At 40.1% G+C, this 20,978-nt stretch overlaps 1 protein-coding gene across 1 annotated transcript in view; it reads left to right on the top strand.

The window, feature by feature from the left end:
* eepd1 (endonuclease/exonuclease/phosphatase family domain containing 1) overlaps positions 1 to 20,978 on the top strand; it is a 30,797-nt gene extending 9,819 nt beyond the window's left edge. The window contains exons 3-8 of the mRNA XM_051390817.1: positions 9,569 to 9,620; positions 15,984 to 16,094; positions 17,691 to 17,825; positions 19,053 to 19,191; positions 19,314 to 19,508; positions 20,521 to 20,978. Coding sequence (XP_051246777.1) covers positions 9,569 to 9,620; positions 15,984 to 16,094; positions 17,691 to 17,825; positions 19,053 to 19,191; positions 19,314 to 19,508; positions 20,521 to 20,711 — 823 coding nt within the window. The 3' untranslated portion in view covers positions 20,712 to 20,978. The remainder of the gene's footprint in view (positions 1 to 9,568; positions 9,621 to 15,983; positions 16,095 to 17,690; positions 17,826 to 19,052; positions 19,192 to 19,313; positions 19,509 to 20,520) is intronic.

Here is a 20,978-nt window from a genome sequence, read left to right as displayed (position 1 = left end):
ACAATCTTTCTCCAGAATCGCTGACTCTACCTTTAAGTACAAAGCTGGAATCATGACAAAGTTAGCCTAGCTTAGCACAAAGACTGGAAGCAAGGGGAAACTTTATATGAAGCTTTGTACTCAAAGCTCTAGTGTGTAACATTCAGGAGGATCTGCAACTACACCGCTAGATACCACCAAATCCTACACACTGGACCTTTAAAGCCGCAGTAGGTAACGTTTATAAAAACATCTGAGAAAGTCGATTGGTGAGTCTCCCAAAGCGTCGGTATTTGACGACCTGAGAATGAGACTCAACAATCAACTGGGAAAGCAGTTCCTCTAAAACTAGTCTCGGGCAAACAATTCTACACAGAGCCACAAAATACATATCCACCCACAGCTGAGCCACTCCCAGGCTTTGTGAGTGACATCTATGTTTGCATGTGTGAGGTTGCAAATTTGCCTGTTGACTGCAACAAGCCCAGTGCAGCTGTTTACCCAACATCTGTGGTCTGTACAGTGGGCCTGGATTATGAGGTAGGCAGGCACAGAGTTTGTCAGCAGGGGCACACGCTCTTTTAATCCTTCTACAGACTGACAGGACCATCAGAAACATAAACATGCTGGCTGTTCACATTTTCAGTGATGTTGGTGCGTGGAGCTCACTGAGACAAACTGATCCCTTAAAGGAATCCAGTGAGGTTAAGGCCAGCATGGATGCTGAGGTCATGGGGCTGCAAAGGAGGTCTGTGCTGAGCTGACGCAGGGTGTTGGGTGCTCATGTGGAAATTTCCATTGGCGCAGCATTTTATTGTGGGTGGACAGTGAGTTAGGGGCATTACCCAGCAGGCCCTGCCAGCCAGGAGTCACTCGGGCCAATGCTCCCAACCCCATTTCTTTTGCTAAACAAAGCTGATCTGGGCTTGTTTGTCTCCTGCAGCAGCAAATCAAACGGAGTTACTGTGGTCAGTAGTAAGCTGAATGCAACGCTTTAATCAGCGAGATTGAAACAGAAGACACATTATCTTAAAAGTACTGGGGAGGATTATGCATGTAGAATGTTACTGAATACTTGAGTTGAACAGTAAACCTTGAAGGAATATTCCACCTAAAACCTGTGTTTTAATTATCCAGCACTCACCCTCTGTAGACTTGAAAAGTGGCTCTTTTTGTAGCTTCCTTATATGGATTGGAATGGATTCCTAGGATGGGTTCCATGGCGAAAAGAAAAATGTTATATCACTACAGCAACATAATCCACCTGTCTATTGCCTGTATGTTCAGTAAGTTCCAAACCCACACATTTGAGCTAAAATATAGCTAAAACAGCGAATGTTATGAATGTCACTGCTGCGGTTAGCTCAGGGGTAGGCAACCTGTGGCTCCGGAGCCATATGCGGCTCTGTAGCGTGGGAAGATTTGTTTGCTTTTACCACCATTGCTGCCGGCTTACCGGTATGCTTAATCTGCGCACAGAAATTGGCATTAAAAATAAGGCTCAAATATGTTTTGTAGCTCCAGACAGATTTTTTTGGCCCAAACACAAACTGTCTCCTCCTGCTGAAAATAAGTCAAGTTTCATGCCAATAACGTCAAATACATGCTTTTGCAAAATGTAAACTTGCAAAACAGCTGTTCGCCACTTCTGAAAGCCTGCTCCTGAAGGTTTCATTGCACACATTCATTTTGCAGATGAATTCTAGTAGATGTTTCCAAGTCAAGATGGAAACACACATATATTATGGTGCTAACTAATTTTGCCCTTCATTCATGTTTGTTCATAGCTGTTTTCTTTGAATGAAAAGCTGACATGCTGGATAGAAAATATTTTCACCTAAACAAGGCCACAGGTTACAGAGCTGATAGCAGAACCATTTCTTCCTTCCATGAAAGCCTCTTAAAACCAAAGTGACAATTTTTACTAGACAGCATGGATATAAAATGAACCCCACCCCCCACCCCCAAAACAGAAGTACATTTATCACCACTGTCAGCACCCCATCAGGCTGTGTGCTCTTCAGCTGCAGCCTGGAGCCTTTTCTTCATTCAGGGCTAGAAAATCCTTAGAGGCGTTATTTATGTTCAAGGTCAACTCCGCTGCCGCCAGCGCTCATCACTTTCGATTATGCAACCTTGTGTCTGCCCTCAGATTTGCCTTAATCTGACAAACGCTGAAGCAGAAACTCAGTTTTGCTCCCTCATGTTGTGTTTGTGTCTGCACAGCAGCAGTAGATATGGGGCCCAGAGACTCACTGCGTCGGCGACAGGCTCTGTTGTCACTGTGACACTGAAGAATTAGGCTCCATGTCACGGAAGGTTTCTGCAACCTTTGTATTTTTGTACTTCACCTCTTAAGTATAGCTAGCACCAGGATAATCTCCTATAGATGCAGCAAATTCTACTGACGTCTGAAAGTACAATCAAAGCACCCACTGCATCGCTGACTCAGCAATATCCTTTATGTCCTGATGACATGGCTGAACCTCAGGTCAGCTCAGGGTGCGCAGGGATTGAATCCCTGCCAGTGGCAAACGGGAAGATCAGGATCTGGGCCAGTGGGAGCGAAGCAGGGTCTCTGTGAGAGTTTCTTTCATTGTGCTGAGTGATCACACCTACAGGAGAGGAAAGGGGTATTGTCTCTGTGACTGCAGGCCTGTTTGTTCTGAAAACAGGATCTGTGGACTCGCTGAATACGAAGGCCACAAAGCTTCTGCCTGTGATCTCAGCGACTCTCAGTGTTATGTAACGTGGGGCAGGAGGGTCGAGCAGTAGAAACCAAAAAATACGGGTTATTGATACTAGTGGTCTGTCAGTACATAGAGTTTCAGTGGTATTGTTATGTAAAGAGTTGCTGTGCCATTTGCTGTGGGCTTGATATGGCTTTTCCCTGTTTCTGGATACTAAGGAATCACTTCATGGATTATTTTTCAGCTAACACGGTCACCAATAAGTACCTGCTTTTCATGGCCGATACTGATAAGATAGTATCAATTAGTGTAGAGCAGCTAAAGTACACAATTAATTGTAAAAGTTAGTTAATGCTAGCTAATGTCCACTGACAAGCTAACTAGGACATAAAGGTGTGTTTGCTCTTCGTAATAGTGATATTCAGTATTCACTGAAATGAACTGTGTATGCTTGAGGCCTAACAAACTTTATCTATTTTTCAGACTTAGCGTATATGCATGTTTGCTGGCTTGCAGTGCTTTTCTTCATCGCATTTGTTGCCACATTGTTGCTGTTATTTTATGGAATAGCATAAAAGCAGCAACAGGAATGTGCCAACATGTTCTAACCTCCCAACTCATCAAATACTGCAGCCTGGTCAGTGGCCCTCCGCTTCAAAATACGACGCTGTATCCATCTGGTGTCATGGATGGCTCAAACAAACAGGAGAGTGCTCTTTGTGTTCCATATGAACCCAAAAGTAAACAGTATTTTGGTTTGATTTTGATTTTGATAGTATATCTGGACGTTGCATATTTTATTCTTGCTAACTACATGGTTATATTTTGAAGCATAGGGCCACTGACCAAGCTGCAGTATTTGACTAGTCAGGAGTGAGAATGTGTTGGTGGCACGTGTGCTCACAAGTGTTCATGTGCATGATAAAAACAAAACTGGTACCAACAACATTGCTCACTGGCACTATTAGTGACTTCATAGACTACCTTTAATTATTCAAGCTCCCTGAAGCTAAACCTCTTTCCACTTACTGCAGTTTAGCTGCACAGTTTTTCCATTACATTTTTGCTGCGTGGCCATTGCTTTTGTTATTTTACAATCTACATAGTTTCCAGAGGTTCAACTCTTTCTATCATGGACAGTTAATTATCTTTTTTGTAGCACCATCCTTGAGCCAGAATGCATACAAGATCGCCCCTGACCTTTTTAACAGAACTTATATTTACTAAGTGCGCGTTCATGCTCTCCTAAGGATGATCCCATTTTAAAGACTGCAATACCACCCTCCAGACAAACTTAACATTTTTAGTCCTACTATTGGTAACATTGGAAGAGTCAGTATGTTGTTCGTTCTGCCTAACACTCTTGTAATTGGCTTTAGTCTTGTGTGATCTGATGTGTGATTTGCTAGAAAATATCAAGTCAAAAATAGCACGTGTGTTGAGTAAGAAGATCCAATTGATGATAACTTCAAAATTGTTCTGCTGGACATTCCCTTTTCACATACATTAAGCATTAAATTAACATATCAGCATAACCCTGCACAGGATATTCAGCTTAAAGAAGTGTCTAAATAGGGACTGAGCTTCATCACACTATATCTTTTCACTTCACTTCACCTCCAAGCCTCTTTATCTTTCACCCTCTGTACTATCTGAGCCTGCTGAATATGCATCAGCAGCTGCTTTAATTGATTCTAATTCCAGTCACAGTGAATGGGGCAGTAGGTGTGTTAAGGGTTAAGGTTTACATACCTAGAACCAGTCCAAAATGAGGATGTAGTAAGCTCACTGCTAAGTCCTAGTTACACCATGCAGTGCTGGGTTTAGTCAGCATTAATAACAGAGGTTATTAGCACACATCAGTTGTTTGCATCAGTGCGGTCAACTGAAGTGTTTGAAATGTCCCTTAATGATATTCCAAAGACCTCCTCACACCTTGTGTTTACCAGTATGGGTGCAGACCAAACAACTGGACCTGGTCTTGCTATAGAAATCCAAAGAGCAACAGAGACTGGCGAAGACTAGCGAAAACACCCACAGCTACAGGCGACATCTTATCATAAATCATGTTTGTTTGAAGCATCAGGGTATACTACTGTATGATTTGCTGTTGGCTTGATATGACTGGAGCTAGTCTGAATATATCTTTTATCAAAATGCAACAGTACTTTAGTTAACCTACATGTAGATATTTGCATTGAAACCACAAATCAAAGCCGCTGTCACTTGCTGGATCATACTGGATCTACAGCTACGTCTCGGCTTCTGGAGCTTGTAGGGACGTGCATATCCATTGCTGAGGCTGATGTGATATGTACCCTCGATGCACTGGCGGCTGTGGCTGAGGCAGAGGCAGAGCGGTTCGTTCCTTAATCGGAAGGTTGTGGGTTCGATCCCCGGCTCCTGGTGCCACACGTCGAAGTATCCTTGAGCAAGATACTGAACCCCAATTGTGTGTAATTTATAATGTTAGTTCTGTTCAATGCTTCGATCACAAAAAAAATTTTTATAAAAGGAAAAAATTGGAAGTAATAAAAAAAGGCTTTTAAAAAAAGGAAAAAAATTGCTTAAAAAAAAAAAGGTCCATTTACCATTTACCATTGCCAACGATCCAATACATTAAAGAGACATATGAAGCAACTACCAATGAGATATGATACGATTCACCCCTATTGGTATGCAGTGCGTTTCAACACGAACTGATTCAACACAATGTGATTCAACAGGATGTCATATCAAATAATTGTTTTTATTTGGTTCTTCTTCTTCAGCAGCTTGAGAAACAGTTTAGAGAGAATCAGATTTCTAAATAATCAACATTAAAGGCCTCTACTAATTATTATGAATAAATTGTTGCCAACTGCAAAGATGTTAGAAAAAAATGCATCCAAAGTTCATCCCAAATTGCATCCAATGCACACTTTTTAATCAGTGCAGTTGCATCTTGAACTTTTATCCTGGTGCACCGACCCTAATACCTTGACTACTTCTGCACATCCAGTGTGAGCTAGAGGGCTCAACTGCATCAAATGACATCTTGCACTTCGGGTTGCAATGGTATATCTTCATGATAAACGTGTCAGAAAATATCATGGAACCGTTTGTTGATTACATTCTTGTTATTATTGCCATCAGTTACAATGACCCTTAAAGGACCAGTCTGCAAGATTTAAATGGAATATAATATTCATAGGTATGTTTTCATTAGTAGAATATAGGAATCATTTTGTGTTTTGTTACCTCAGAATGAGCAGTTTTTATCTACAGGTTGCCTTCCATGGAGTCCGCCATGTTTCTACAGTAGCCTAGAACAGACAAACCAAACACTCTAGATAGGACCTTTCACATTTTTCGCAATTTTTGCGGCCACTGTAGTTTCTCCTACACGCTTAACAGCCCGTTTTCATTCCCCGGTCGTCAAATACAGACGTGAGCGATGTTCAGTTGCAATATGAATCTTCACAGCTAGATGACATTAAATCCTACACACCGGTCCTTTAAATGAATGAGAATAACACAGTGTGATAACCGTCAGTTTTCATACAACAGTATACCATGGTATCGATATACTGCCACAACCCTAGTTGCACTTAAGTTGTCTCTTCTTTCTGTAAAACCTGGAACCCGAGGTGTATGATATTCTCAGGTAGAGAGCTCTCTGCCATCCTTCCTTTATGACCTGAATGCTGCACAACAGAATCAACATGGCGGTCAGTCCACGAGTGCAGAAAGCGTTCTCCTCATGGCTGAATTTGCCCTTGATGGCTTCACAGCCTTTGCAGCATGTGTGCAGCCATGTAGAGGATTCATGTTGTAACTCCTCTATGTTCTCCTTCGTAAGTGCTGACTGATTACATTACACATGCTGCTGGTGCCGGTCACTGAGCCTCAGTGGAACACTCAGTGAATGTGAGTCCATCTGGAGCAGTAACAGAGCTGCTGTAATGCCCAGCAGCAGCAGCAGCAGCAGCACTTCACTGATAGAAAAGACTGTTATGCAATGTGATTTTCTGTGTGGCTGATTTCGGATTAGTAGGTTAGAGGTGAATGAGGTCAAAGCATTGCCACCAACTTCATTTCATTGTGTTGCACCACAGTGAATCAGTTGAGCATATGGTGCTGCAGACTGAGCTGAGACTGTGTGTGCGTGTATTTTAGAATAATGGCTTGTGTAGCTCAATGAAACAGCAGCTTTTTACTGCTAATATAATAAACAGCTGAGATTGAGCTCTGGAAGATTGTGGGTGTCAAGGAGCAGGATTTCAGGAATTTATTAGATTCCCTTCTTATTACTAAATAAGACTTTCGTCATGTGTAGAGGCCATTTGTAAAATACTTTTAATCTAAATGAAATATTGAGGAACGCTTTCCTAACTTCTGTCGCAAATTGCATTGCAAAGCAGTTCCTCTTCAGAGCCAAGCAGAGGCAGTAGGGAAAACGCCAGTGCCTCTCGGAAATGTCTTGCTTTTTATTGTGCTGACTGTTGGTCTGGAAAATCATTTAAAAAGTAAACAGATAAATGTTTATTGGGCTGTAAAGGCCCCTCCTTCACAGTGCAATAACGTGTTGGCAGATAGGATTTAGGACACCAGTCCAAACTCCCTCAGTTAGAGTTAGTCAGATTTTCTCAGCTCTCTGCCAGTTTTTTTAAAAAAAACCCACAGAATTTGCCCCAAGGAAATGTGCTGTTTATTATGTAGAGGATCCAGTTTGGGTAGTGCCACTTGTACATGTTGTGTCAACACTATCTGTCTCTCTCTGCTACACAGTATATCATTACTGTGTGCATTACTGTATTATGTTAAACAATGTATAGGAATCCACATTTCAATTACTATACTGTAAGTAGACTAAATGTATAGGGCATGGCAAACCTTTGGGTTAGCACCTGTGGGGGTTGGTTTAAGGGTTACTAACACTAGAGGCCTTCAGTTCACTCAAATTACAACACATCATTACTTTAGTGGAAAGTAGTTCCTCTGATAGGCCTTTTCCACCAACAGGGAACCATCGCCATTCCGGTTCAAGCTCCTTCATGTCACTGTTTTGTCATGTTTTTCATGAATGATATCTAGGGCTGTGTATTGGCAAGAATCTGGCAAAACAATACGTATTACCCTTCGACGTATATAAAGACGCACAAGATGAAGCCAAAACATCTTTAACCCCCTTTCAGAAAGCCCACTGCCTCCATGTTAGCAGATGGGACATGGGACAAACATAATAAATCACACCAAATCAATCAACTGCACATCAAATACATTTTTCCCAAAGATTCTGTCATTTTAGGGAGTTCTTATAACACTGATGTATGTTCATGTGTTCAAATATTATACACAAAAAAATCCCCACAAAACAAAGGATCGCGATTCTCAAGTGTATCGATATATTCTTACACCCCCAATAATGCTAATAATAATATGCAAGTAAACTTTTCAAATAGCAACAAACAAAAATTGCCGTTAAATAAATATGAAACATTTGGCACATGGGTAGGCTATAGTGTCATTCATTCCTTAACACAGGGACACCCTGCTGTTTATTCTGACATCATGTTGGCTAAAATGTTGGTGTCATTCCTATAGGATAAGGTAATATCTTGACAGATGATAATTACACATATATATCTTACGTCGATAATGTAATTTACTGTGACAGAAAAAACTCTATTCACCTCCATGTATTGGTGTAGAGGCAGAAATCTCATCTTAAAACCTAATAATACCAAACCGACCATATCTGCGTGCATGTGTAGATCCCACGGGTAGTAAGTGAGAAAATGTCTCCCTTTAAAGTGTTGATCCAAAAGATCCTCTGTCTCTACTCTCCTTCATGAGCACTCATTGCTGTTGTGTCCTAGAAACCATCTATGAATCAAACAGCGTGGGCAGTACTGACATGTCTTCTGCTTGAATTTTATGAATTTTGATGATGTGTGAGTTCATATGGGTAGTCTGATTTTTTTTATGGTCCTTTGTTTTGGCTGAAACTAAAGGCTGAAGGACAGGTTTTTAGATTGTTGAAAAAAGTTAACATTTAGATAATTCAACAGGGTATTCATGGATTTATTTAGGCATGAACAAACACACCAAAATGGCTGGCCTTAAGTTCCCTCTGGCATTGTTCCCTTGTGCTATCTTTCTTCATAATGTGCACTTGTTTCAGTTATTATTGAGTTTAAACATGAGCGTGTTCATTGAACCCATCATGCACAACACTGTCGATCTCGTTCTCTAAACCAGTGGTTTTAACCTGAGAAGATCATTTCCAGGGGTTGGCAAAAGGTTGTAGAGAATGATATAATATTTAATTAAGTTGCGGGGCACCAACTTGATTATTCTCAGGGGGCCTAAAGGTTGAGAACCACTGATCTGACCTGACCTACGGAACAGCATTATAATTGAAGCTGCAGTAGGTAATTTTTTTTTAAATAACCTCTTGTCATATTTTCTAAAACTTTCACTATATCCTGACAGTAGAACATGAGACAGATAATGTGTGAAACAATCAGGTTCCTCTGGCTCCTCCTAGTGCTCCTAATGGCATTTACAAGAATCCACCGGGCCTGAATGAAAAACAACCAATCAGAATGGAGAAAGATGGAAAGACACTTTGGGCTGGAAGCTTGTAGACAGTTGATTGTTGAGTCTCATTCCCAGGGTGGTAAATACAGAGGCTTTGTGACCCTGGGAATGAGACTCTTTTATAAATGTACCTACCTTATGCTTTAACATAATGTGAAAGCTGAAGAGCTATCCTCAGGCTAAATGGTGGACACGACAGTCAAATAAAAGGTTGTGGACGTCAGTTGCTTGGTGTGAATATGTTGGTATATAAATATATACAGTCAAAATGTGAATATGTAAATGTAAAACTCATCCTCTCTTTCTGTTTCCAGCATCAAGTTACTGGCGGTGCAGGACCTGCTGGAGCGGGAGGCTCTTGATAAGGTAAAGTGGAGCTGTGCACCTCACTGCTCTCTGCCTGGGTCACACTGGTTGATTGGGAGGATCACTGCTGTACGTGTTGAAGGCTGATTTGCAGTGTTGTAAATGAGATGAGTCTCCTCTCAGGGAAATACACTCAGGAACTCTCACTCAGTGTTTCCCATTTATTTAATGTGTTGCTGTTATGCAAATGTTCCCCCTTTCTTTCCACTCTCTGTGCGTCTGTCTCCCAAGTGTAAATGTCTATGTTCTATTTCTAGGCTCACATTTGGATTTGAACTGTGTTAGCGCTCTCCTGTGCTTTTCATTACTATAAATATGACAGCGGTTGCTATGGGGTGGAGGCTGTCCTCTTCAGCAGTGTCAGTAATCAGGATGCATTGGATTAATCTTTCAGATTCTTTTTGAAGAAATAAGAAAAAGTAATTTAGCAAAAAGATGCTGGCACATTTTGGCTGACAGCTGGGAGCTGTGACGGCCAGATTTCCCAGAAGACAAATTTCACAGAAACATAAAGCTGTAGCTCTCTGTTATTCAGCATTAGAGAATGTTTGAACTCTACTGCCTTCTAGTTCACCGTATCAAACCTGAACATTTTTACTCACTCTGATCTAATAAGAGGAGAATATAATATACAGCAGTAAATAAATATTCTTTCCACATATTTTCTGCATATTTAGAGCAAGATCTGACTTGAAATATTCAGTTATTACATTATTACATTACGTCATGCTCTGCTCATATGGTGGGTTCAACATGGCGGCCTCCGTGGTAAGTACCTCCAGTGTCTGTAGATAAAAACAACTCATTCTAAAGTAATGAAAACATAACAATTCTTATATTCAGGTGATTATACACTAATAAAAACAAAGCTATAAATATTATATTCCATTCTGACAATAGATCCTCCTACATGTTACATACTGGAAATTAATTTCATATTTCATATAAATCATATAAATTCTTTCTGTGACCAATCCTTAAAACAGTGGTTCCCAACCTTTTTATTGTTAAGAAAACTGTTGACTGTGGCATATTTATGGATATTTCATATTATATTCAATGCATACCAATAACAATACAGTCCACCACTACAATGAACCCAAATGTCCCGACCCCCAGGTTGGGAACCTCTGCCTTAGGTCAACACATTTTGGGATCTCAACCTCCCAGTGTGGATGGATGCTGAGGAAAACACTGGATAAAGTGAAGCACTACTATATGAAGTATGCTGTACAGTCAGATCACCCACTCTCTTACTGAGCAGAGATGTAGGGCGCCTGCATTAATACTCAGATGTCATTGCATGTATGAAATGAAATGTCAGAGTTCAGGAGTGCGCTCTGAGCTGTCTGACGTGTTCCCGTTCAGCCTACACACTCCTTTGCATACGTGCAATGTCACTCTCTGTATTGGCTACCAGATGGATCCTTGGCAGAGAAATTCCGAGCTCTGTGGAAAGGGAAGTAGGTCAGCAGCAGAGTATTTTGGACGGAGAGAGGGAGGTGGTGGGAGGATGAGTTACCTCTGGACAAGTCCTAGCCCACATTGCATTGTTTTCACTCCTGCCAGCCTCCCACACTGATTTTCTGCCCGTTTTCTTTCTTGTCTTAGTCATTAGCACCCTCTCTTTTCATCTGCAGTGTGTCTTCCTGCAGAGTGCATAAGATTTTTTTTCCATTCTCTCTTAGATCTTTCACTTCAGCCGGTGCAATGCAGCACACCAAGATATATTTTACGCCTTAGTTTTACATTTTGTTCAAAAGTGAGGAGGTTGCTTTTTTAATCGCGGGAAATATTTCATATAAAAGTCTTTAAGCAGCTTTGAATTAGTTTGCATGACACTAAAGTAATAATATTCCTATGATGTGATTGCTTTTTTGTTTTATATAGGGTTCCCACTTAATGATCATAGACTTTCCCTACCATATAGCAGAATGGCATGAGTCTGGATTTCACTGGATAGATTATTGACACACGTTAGCCTCCATCTTGTCAGTTACTGAAGCCACAAAATCCAGATTTGGGAAAGAGGTAGTAAAGCTGAGCTGGGGTAAGCTGGCTGCATCTACCACGGCTGAATAGACTCTTAAAAGGTCATTAACTTATCATAACTACCATCACTCTGACCACAATCATCATCATGTTGTCATCATAGAAATATTGTCTAACTGACTTTCAGTGGACAGACCCTCCACTGCATCCCTGTGTTCATTTGGTGTAAGAACCTTTCCACACACCCATGAGAGCATTTCACTGTAACTGTGGTGGACATGTTTGCTGGCCATGTGTTGTATTAGTCATACAGAGAGTGTGTGCCGGTTTTAGACTGTTGTCCTCCGTCTGTTTTGTCACTAAGGAACCCTCTGTCTGTGGTTAGGTTTCAATCTCATGATTAATCGTACTGTAAAAGGCCTCACTGGTTACTATGTCAAACAGCCTTTGTGCAAAAATAATAACTAATGTGCAATAACTGGACAAATGGTCCGGCTTCACCTCATAAATACTTAAAACACGCACACACTCTTCTCATTGTTTTGTGTTGTGTGGATTCTGGCAAACCCTGACTGGTTATCTGGCACTGCTCTGAAGGTTCAGTGAGTTCAGGGTTGTTTGCTACTAAATTTCTCTATTTGTCCATCCTGTTCTGAAGAGGTAGTTCAGTTTTCTTGCCCCTGTTTCAGTCAGAGTGACCATGAGTGGGTTTCACCTGGGGAAGTGAAAGGAGCTTCAAGCACAAAACAAGATATATTTTTTAGCCTTTATTAAAGCCACCTCATGACAACAAGAGCACAACAGCACAGACATGCAAAACAGGATATAACATATAGAGACATATTGTACTTTATAACCTTATGTCCTTTATTGCTTTAAGTTCTGCCAGCAGCTCCAGTAGAGGGATTAAACATATTCTCAGGGCGAGGAAAGAGCACACTCAAATGACTGCACATAATATTAAAAGTGTTGCTTGTAATAATGAACCCCGACTGTGAAGTCCCCCTCTTCTCTACAGAGTGCTTTAGCTTCACTCTCACCGCTCTCATCAGCCAAATCTCCAGTACCAGCAGGCAGCTGTTTCCAGTGAAAAAAATAAATCCATTGTATTTGAGATGTCCGGCACCAAAAAACAGACGGACAAAGTTAGCAACTAGCTGCCACATAGTGGCACATTTAGCAGCTAAAGAAATATATTCTCTTTCGGATTCTCTCTATTTCCTTCCGGAGTTGGTGGAAACCAAAACAAAGCTAAAAGAGAGACTGGATATTACACTTACATTAATCAGTTGAACACAAACACAGCTCCAAATGAAGGATCATGTTGCTGTGTGTCTATTGTAGTTTGCTACATACTGCAGGAAGACACCAGTGCAGTAATGCCAACTTTTTCACTTCTGGTACATCCTGGTATTTGTGTATAAACGGCACAGACCAATTAGATAACTACCTACTGGATTTTAAAGATACAGATTAATATGGTCAAAATCAGTTTAGCAGAGGCCGAGATATCCTGATTTTACTCTACACGTACAGTTTGTACCACAGGCTTTCTGTAAAAAATGTTCTGTCCAAAGTAAGATAACCCTGATGACATGAAGTTTTACACTTTGTGTTCTACATGAGAGAGTATAATGGCGAGGAGGTTTTACACCCTCTGCTTGCGCTGTTGATTAACACTCAGTGTTGTAATCAGATAATGAAATCCTTGGCAGTGAGACATGAGCCTGTGCTTCAGTGTTTCTCCTGTACCTGCTCTGGTCCAGGTAACTCTCCAGCTCTGCCAGGCGATTCCTCCAGGCCTTGGCTCCTTTCCAGGGCCCTGACTACATGCTGTGCCTGCACTTTGGTCCTCACAGGCTGAATTATGAGGGTGTTTTGTGTTTTGGCACAGGTTATACTTGTGAGCAATTCATCCTTGTACACTTTACAGGCTCAATGGCCCCTGGGGACTGCAACTGAAAGTAAATCCTGTTGGGGGTTTCTAACCTCCTGGCAGTCTGAAATTGCTTTATTATTAATATTATTACTTACTCAGCAATGGGCCGGGAGAAACAGAATGCAGTTCACAGTGATTGTGTATGTCTCTGCAGCCTGATAGAGCTGTGGTAGCACTGCGAGATGACAGACTTTGTAGCAGTTCCTCAGTGTTAATTAGTGTTATCAAGCTTTGTGCTGCTCTTGTTAAACTGTTACGGTTTGTGTTTCAGTCCCTGCGAGGACAAAATGGATGTCTGGAACGTTCTTGTCATGCCTTTTGATACACATCTCTTTCTTTTCTTGGTGTCCAACAGAATTATCTATAACAAATCATATGTGCACAAATAGTGCAAAGTCCCAGTGTGTCACTTGCCCATAATTTGATAAAGTGCAAATCTATTTAGGACTTTGCACTTCTAGGCAGGTGATCTTATGTGTTTCATATTAGTATTTTGTGTCAAAATCTAGTAGATAAAGATGGCTCATTCTGAGGTAACGAAAACACATCAAGTCTTATTCACAAATGTTGCATGTCAACACTATTATTAAATACTACATTCAGTTAGTTCCCATGCACAAATTACATAATTCAGGACCATGAGTTATGTAATCTGACAGTGCAAATTAGTAAATTATTCATTTGTGCACACTAATTATTTATTTACAATCAAAATGTATGAAGTAGTGCGTACCACACTGGCTAACAGTCTGTTGGTTTTTCTGAAAAAATAATAAAACTACTATGATTAGTTTGCTCTGCACACTGTGCTTGATGGGAAATTAGAGCTGATGGGGTATTTTTGTCCCTGAGCTGTTATTCTGGCCATGCACAACAACATACTGTATCAAGATTTTCCGATATAGGGATAAGCCTCGCTACCACAGCTCTGCTAACATGGCTAGCAGCTTGCAGCTTTACCAAATGTTAAGGTTAAATGTTAGGAGACATTTATTATTATATTTATTATTAAATTGTTGTCACTTTGAATGTGAATGGGTGTCATTTCAGTGTGGGCCTCTCATGGAGAGGTCAGGTATGTGTGTGTGTGCACTAGGCGGGGTTCCTCTGACTCTCCCGGTGTCCCGCAGGGAGCCCCTCAGTTAAATTTAGAGCCAGTGGCAGGTCAGCCTGCAACCTGAGCCTTCATGTTCTTCTGTGCAGCTCCCTCTATTTCTTTCCTTTCTCCCACTTCTTTTATTTCCAGACCAAGCTACTTTCACCTGTTCTTCAGAACAGTACACCTCTACTGGTTTAGTCCTCTCTCAGTGGTGTCGACATAAGAGGCTTCCTCTTTCTGGCTGTGTTTCCTCTGTGAGATGAGATGAGGCTATTTGAGTTCACTGAACTCTGTATTGTTTCTCAGTGAATGTTTTTGCTGATGAGCAGTTAATCTGCCCTCAAGTGTTAAAATAAAGTACAACACACCATGTGAAATGCACTTTGTCATATTTCAGACCGATTAGAGATAAAGTCATGTTGGCATTTAATTATCAGATAAACCAAAGGAGATATTATATTATTCAGTTAAGTCAGTACTGTGTTCCATTATGTATTAATGCCCGTGTTTGTTTTGTTTTTTGTATGTTTACCAGGCATACCATGCACTGAATCTCCTGATTATCAACTCACAGTGTCCTTGGCACTGACAAGCTTGTGTCTTAATGCACAATTCAGATTTTTAGCCACACAACAACCTTGTTGCTAATATTTCTCAGACAGAGAAAAACCTTTATGGCTAATGGTAGAGTGAAGAAGCAGTCCTTTGATTATCATTTTACATGCCATGTTTCTAAACTTGTTCCATCTCATTTTTCATATTCTCATTACACGGTCAAGTTAGCAATAATAATAATATACCACATCCAGCCAGACTTTCAAAATAATGCTAGCGGAGAAATATTTCCAGTGATAGTCGCTGTTTGTTTCAGTTTAGCTACCAAAAGGTTTTGGTTCAGTTTAGGAAAAGATCATGGTTTGGGTTAAAGAAAGTATATTAGTTATGGAAGTTAAGTTACATAGTGTACTGAGAAATTGTAAATTGTAAAATCTGGATAAATCTTTACTGAAGGACCACTAGCTTTAGCTTTAGCTAACAATATTATTGCTTGTTAAAATAACAATGTCTTACATTAACAATAGTTGTTCCTTTTAGCTAATAATTTGACCAGAATATCCCAGTATTATCTTTAAGCTTTTCAGAAAGACTGATGAAAAACCTGAATTACAATTTATTTTTGTTCTTAATTAAAGTTGATACTTAGCCAAAGCACTGTGGCTCTAAAACTAAAATTACAATCCAGATTTACATCATTGCCAAATAATGAAGTGCAACAATAAATCTGGTATCTGTGCGTAATGCTGACAGAATGTTGTCTCTGTGTGTGTTGCAGTTCTGTGTGGAGTTAAACCAAGGAACGCTGGCCAGTGTACGGAAGTGGAAATGGCCACGAGGGCTATGGAAATGTGTTGTGTCTGAAAAGCCCACTGGACACTACTGCAAGGTATGTCTCTCTTTAGTTGATTTGTTTAAAGAGTCAATTTACACTGAATGGCATATGGGACAGAAAACTGCTGCTGGATTGCTGTATTTACCATTAGCTGATGAAACTATTCAGAAATCATCGGCCCTCAAGTACCCAAATCTGTCAAAGCCAAACCTTTGCCAGAAAACAGTCCTCCCAGCAGGAAAATTAGGCAGTTCAGTGTTTGTTTTTCAAAGGTATCAGCCATTCCAGTACAGCTGGTGGATGTATTCAGCTCTAAGAGGTTGTCTCTCTTCTCTCCAATATCAGCTTTGACATCAGGAACCCGCTGGGCGTGCAGCAGATAGCTGTTTGTTCACAGCAGAAAGCATCCAGTAGATGAACCGTTGATATAAACTTGAGCTGGGTCAGCTGCATGTCATGGCCTCGGTCACGTACGATGGATGGTTGAAATAACAACCATGGGTTTTAAAATGCCCTGCCAACCCCGACTGCTAGTGCATTCTGACAGCATGATAGCATGGTGTAACATTAGTAACATTTAGATGGGGTGGGGGTTCTAGACATCTATTTTGTTGTTTTCTCATCCAGGGAAGAGTGTACATATATTTTGCAATTATAGGTTAACACTGAGGATATTCTAGTATTTTTTAGATTAAGTATAATTAAATTTGACTACTGTTGAAAATAAAAATAAATCATACTGAAGTCAGAACCAGTGAAGTCCCAAAATATGGTATAATTAATAGATAGATAGGGCGTCAAATATCGATGCTGGGAATGAGATTCAACAATCAACTATCTTCAAGCATCTAACCCAAAGTGTGGATCTTTCTCTCATAAATATCTAATATAGTTATCAAACTTCTCTTTTTAATTAGCAGAAAATATAGCAGTTTGATAACTGTGACTAAGCCTTGTTAGCTGATCTTTCATCTGTAAAACATCACTGTCTGAAATGAGGCCTTCTGACACAGCATACAGTCGAGAATCACCTCAAGGCTCATACAGTACTGTAGAAAAGAATCCAATTACTGTAAGCCCTGATCAGGAAATCCATGTTACATTTGCATTTTAAAGCTGCAGTAGGTAATTTTTATGAAAATAACTTTTTGCCATAGGGAATGAGACTCAACTATCAACTATCTTCCTTGGCTCTGATTGGTTGTTTTCGTTCAGGCCCGGTGGATTCTTGCAAATACCATTGGTAGCACTAGGAGGAGCCAGAGGAACCTGATTGTTTCACAGATTATCTGTCTCATGTTCTACTGTCAGGATATAGTGAAATATTCAGTAAACAAACAATAATTTTTATGAAAAATTAAATAAAAAATTACCAACTGCAGCTTTAATGAATATGCCTTTTTCTCGTCTCTGTAGCAGACTGATAAATAGACCTAATTCAGCTCTCAGTTGAGTAGGTCATATACGGTCCTACACATTTATGGCTGCTTACAGTGCTATAAACAGTGTCATCTGCACACAGACTATCTCAACTTAAGTGTTCGCGGTTCTATTAGTATGATTGTTATGCTATTAGTAATGGTGTTGAGGAAGTAGTAAGTACAAAAATCTAAATATCTGACTCCATTTCCCATGATCCCCCTTTCCCAGGGAGTGAGCTACTCTGGCTTTCTGTGGGACAGTTCGTCTGGTATTGACCTGAGGGATGCTGCAGTCCTCGAGTCTCCTGTCGCCAACGGCAACGGGAATCATACCTACCCTCGACTCTACCTGGCTCACTTCTCCGTAAGTAATGACTGACTCCCAAAACAGACTGTTAATAAGGGCTTTCTAAAGTTTTGGTTAGAGAAGTTTCAATATTACTTCAAGGTACGCAGAGTTAAAAGAATTAATATTTTTTTTTCTTTACTTTTATTGTATTTATTATTATGTATTCATTTATGATTCATATTTGTTAATAATAGTAATATATGTTTTAAACAATATGTTTATTGAGATTACATTACAATACAATCAATCAATACATACATCAGACCTTTCTACCTGCCCAAAAAAGAAAAAGAAAGATTTTTCTGCAAAAAAATTAAAAAGCAATAAAACAATATTTTTTTCATATAATAATTAATCATTTATTAAGGGTATACACAATTATGACAGCTATACCACCAACACAAATGTGTGGGTACAAGAGATACATAGACATTAACATTATAGTGCATGCTGTATATCAAGAACACTGCAGTGCAGCTTTAAGTTCTATTTTGTTAAAAGGTTATAAAGCCTCCCCAGCATTTTTCAAAAAGTAGTGTTTTTTTCTGAGATTACAATAAACAAACAATAAACAAAGGCAAGTATGAGGAAAGTTCCTTAAACCACACAGATGCACTAGATCAGTGGTTCCCAAGGTCTGCTTTTCTATCATTTACTAAACCAAAATGTCTCAGTGACATATTTTATGGATATTTCATATTATATTCAAAACTGAACAATGAACCCAAACAGTGAACTCCGTTACTGCAGGGAGTGTGTGTAAAACCAGTGATTTGTCCACTTTTCCAATGGAGAGCTATGTATTTATTAGCTGCAGTTTATTGATAAAAATGATTATAACTTGGTCTTACAAATCTTTTTTTTTTTTAGTTTTGGCGACCATTTCTGTTAGTTACAGTATGATAACTTCTTAATTAATTAATTTCTGAGCTCTGGGAATATGGAGACATTGCAAAGAGATGTCAAGTTGTAAACAAAACTTTGAAAATAAGATGGAAGAAGAAAAAAATAAGAAGTTATAAGAATCTGGAATTATCCTTTAATCTTCCTCCAGCTATTATGAGATGATGAAGTACTACAAACCTATAGTCATTTCAGAACAAAGTTATGGTAACAACAACACATTTCCAACACACATTAGATGCTAACAATGCTAACAGCTAGCTCCATTTGTGTTTGTGTGTTTGTTTTGTTGTTCAACTGCATTCCAACCACCATCAGATGATAGACTTTTTCCATCAGGTCGGGTCATACGAGCTGACAGTGGTGAACGTCCACATGCAGGCAACAGCCGCATCAGGAGAGTCCAACGGCAAGAACCACAGCACAGACGAAGCCAAGTGTCCCCGCCTCTCCCCGAGCATCCAGGAAACACTCAAAGGTCAGTCTGTCAGGTTAGACCAATAAAGGTCATCATGTCCAGTGTGTCCTTCATTGCTGCGTGAAGGTGAATTATTGGAATCATCCTGTTCTCATTCGTTTTCTCCACATCTTCTGCTGCAGGTGAGAAGGAGTTGGTGGTGCTGGGAGATTTTGGCTCCCCTCCTCAGAGCTCAGAGCTGGACATACTGAGAAAGGAGAAGCTCTTTGCCCTGGTACCATGCACCCAGTTCACCAACATCAGCACACGCTCACCACAGGGCACTCGCTGTCTGGACAACATCTGGCTGAGCCGCTCCCTCAAGAAGATCTATTCTGGTCAGTGACGTTTTTGGACAGTGGTAGATTAGAAATTCAAATCTGAAGTCATTCATAAGAAGTAAAGTCTCAAGTCAGTTAATGGAGGCAAATCGAGTCTCAGGTTATTTGAGAAAGTCTCTTGATATTGAAAATCTAAGGTGAGTCTCAAGTTATGAGAGAAAGTCCAAGTCAAAATCAATCAAGACAAGCCAAATCAATTTAAGTTATTTGAAGTCCAAGATAAAGCTGCAGTAGGTTACTTTCATACTTTAAACTTTTTCTTGTTATTGTTGAAACTTTCACAGTATTCTGACAGTAGCCCATGAGGCAGATAATCTGTACTTCAGACAAGTTCAAGTCAAGTCATGGCAAGTCAATCACAGTCACAAGTCTATAAAAAGCAAATTGCATGTCAAGATAAGAGTCTTTTAGGACTGTAAAAGTTAAAATAACACAGCATTTAAATTATTTCAAAGCTACAAGTTTTTTACATTACTGAGGACCTTCAATGTATCAGCCTGATAATTAAGCACATTATCAAGCATATCAAGACTCACAACCATTTTCACAGCAGCCAGTTTGACATGTAATAGTAGGATAAACATAGATGTTACCAATGATATTAATCAAGGTACAGTTCCATTTAATGTAGCAGAGCCTTTCCAGCGAGCCAACATACATAATAGCAGCCCTGTGACTCTGTTTGACCTGAATGGAACAAAACTTTAATTCGTATTATTGCTAACACCTGTGTTTAATGTTAAAATGGCTGCTGTCAAAAAGTATATTGTTCTGGTTATCATGGCAACAGTTTTTTCCCACATGTAGCAGTACAGACATCTGGTTTCCTTTTTTATTTCTGATGAATGAGATTCAGTTGCAATTTCAGCTACTGCTTGAGTTCATGTTATGTGGATGTAAGCGTTCAAAGTTTACCCGACTGTATATATACTTTGATACATCATCTAAGCTCCAAGGAGTCCCACATGTCTGCTGACTGCCCATCTCCTTGTGTCTTTTCCACCGACAGGCCACTGCATGGTAGTGCGGGAGGGCTTGACCAACCCCTGGATCCCGGACAACTGGTCCTGGGGCGGTGTGGCGTCCGATCACTGCCCCGTGGTGGCTGAGTTTTACGCAGACGTATCCCCTAAGGAGCTGAGCAGGCCTGGTATGGCAGTGGTGGACAGAGGAGACATTATGCCCAAACACGAGCGGTGACAGCATCCACAGTCACAGTAGAGACAGCAGTGGACAACAGCAGACTTTGTCCTGCCTGGATCTTGGTTAGCTGTGGAGCAGTTTCCTGACGAATGTGAAGAAGTGCCAAGATTGCCTTTAGGTTTCAATCTATCAATGTATAATACTAACTGGTAAGTCATAGAGCCATAAAAATGTTCAGACAAAATATATATAATGTACTTTAAAAAGGAATGTGCCAAACATTTTCTATATGTATATAAAATAAAGAGAAATTAATAGATGTTC

The sequence above is a fragment of the Dicentrarchus labrax genome, unplaced genomic scaffold (genome assembly GCF_905237075.1).
Source record: "Dicentrarchus labrax unplaced genomic scaffold, dlabrax2021, whole genome shotgun sequence".
NCBI lineage: Eukaryota > Metazoa > Chordata > Actinopteri > Moronidae > Dicentrarchus > Dicentrarchus labrax.
The sequence above is the reverse complement of the archived record's forward strand: the minus strand, read 5'-3'. Positions and strand labels throughout refer to the sequence as shown.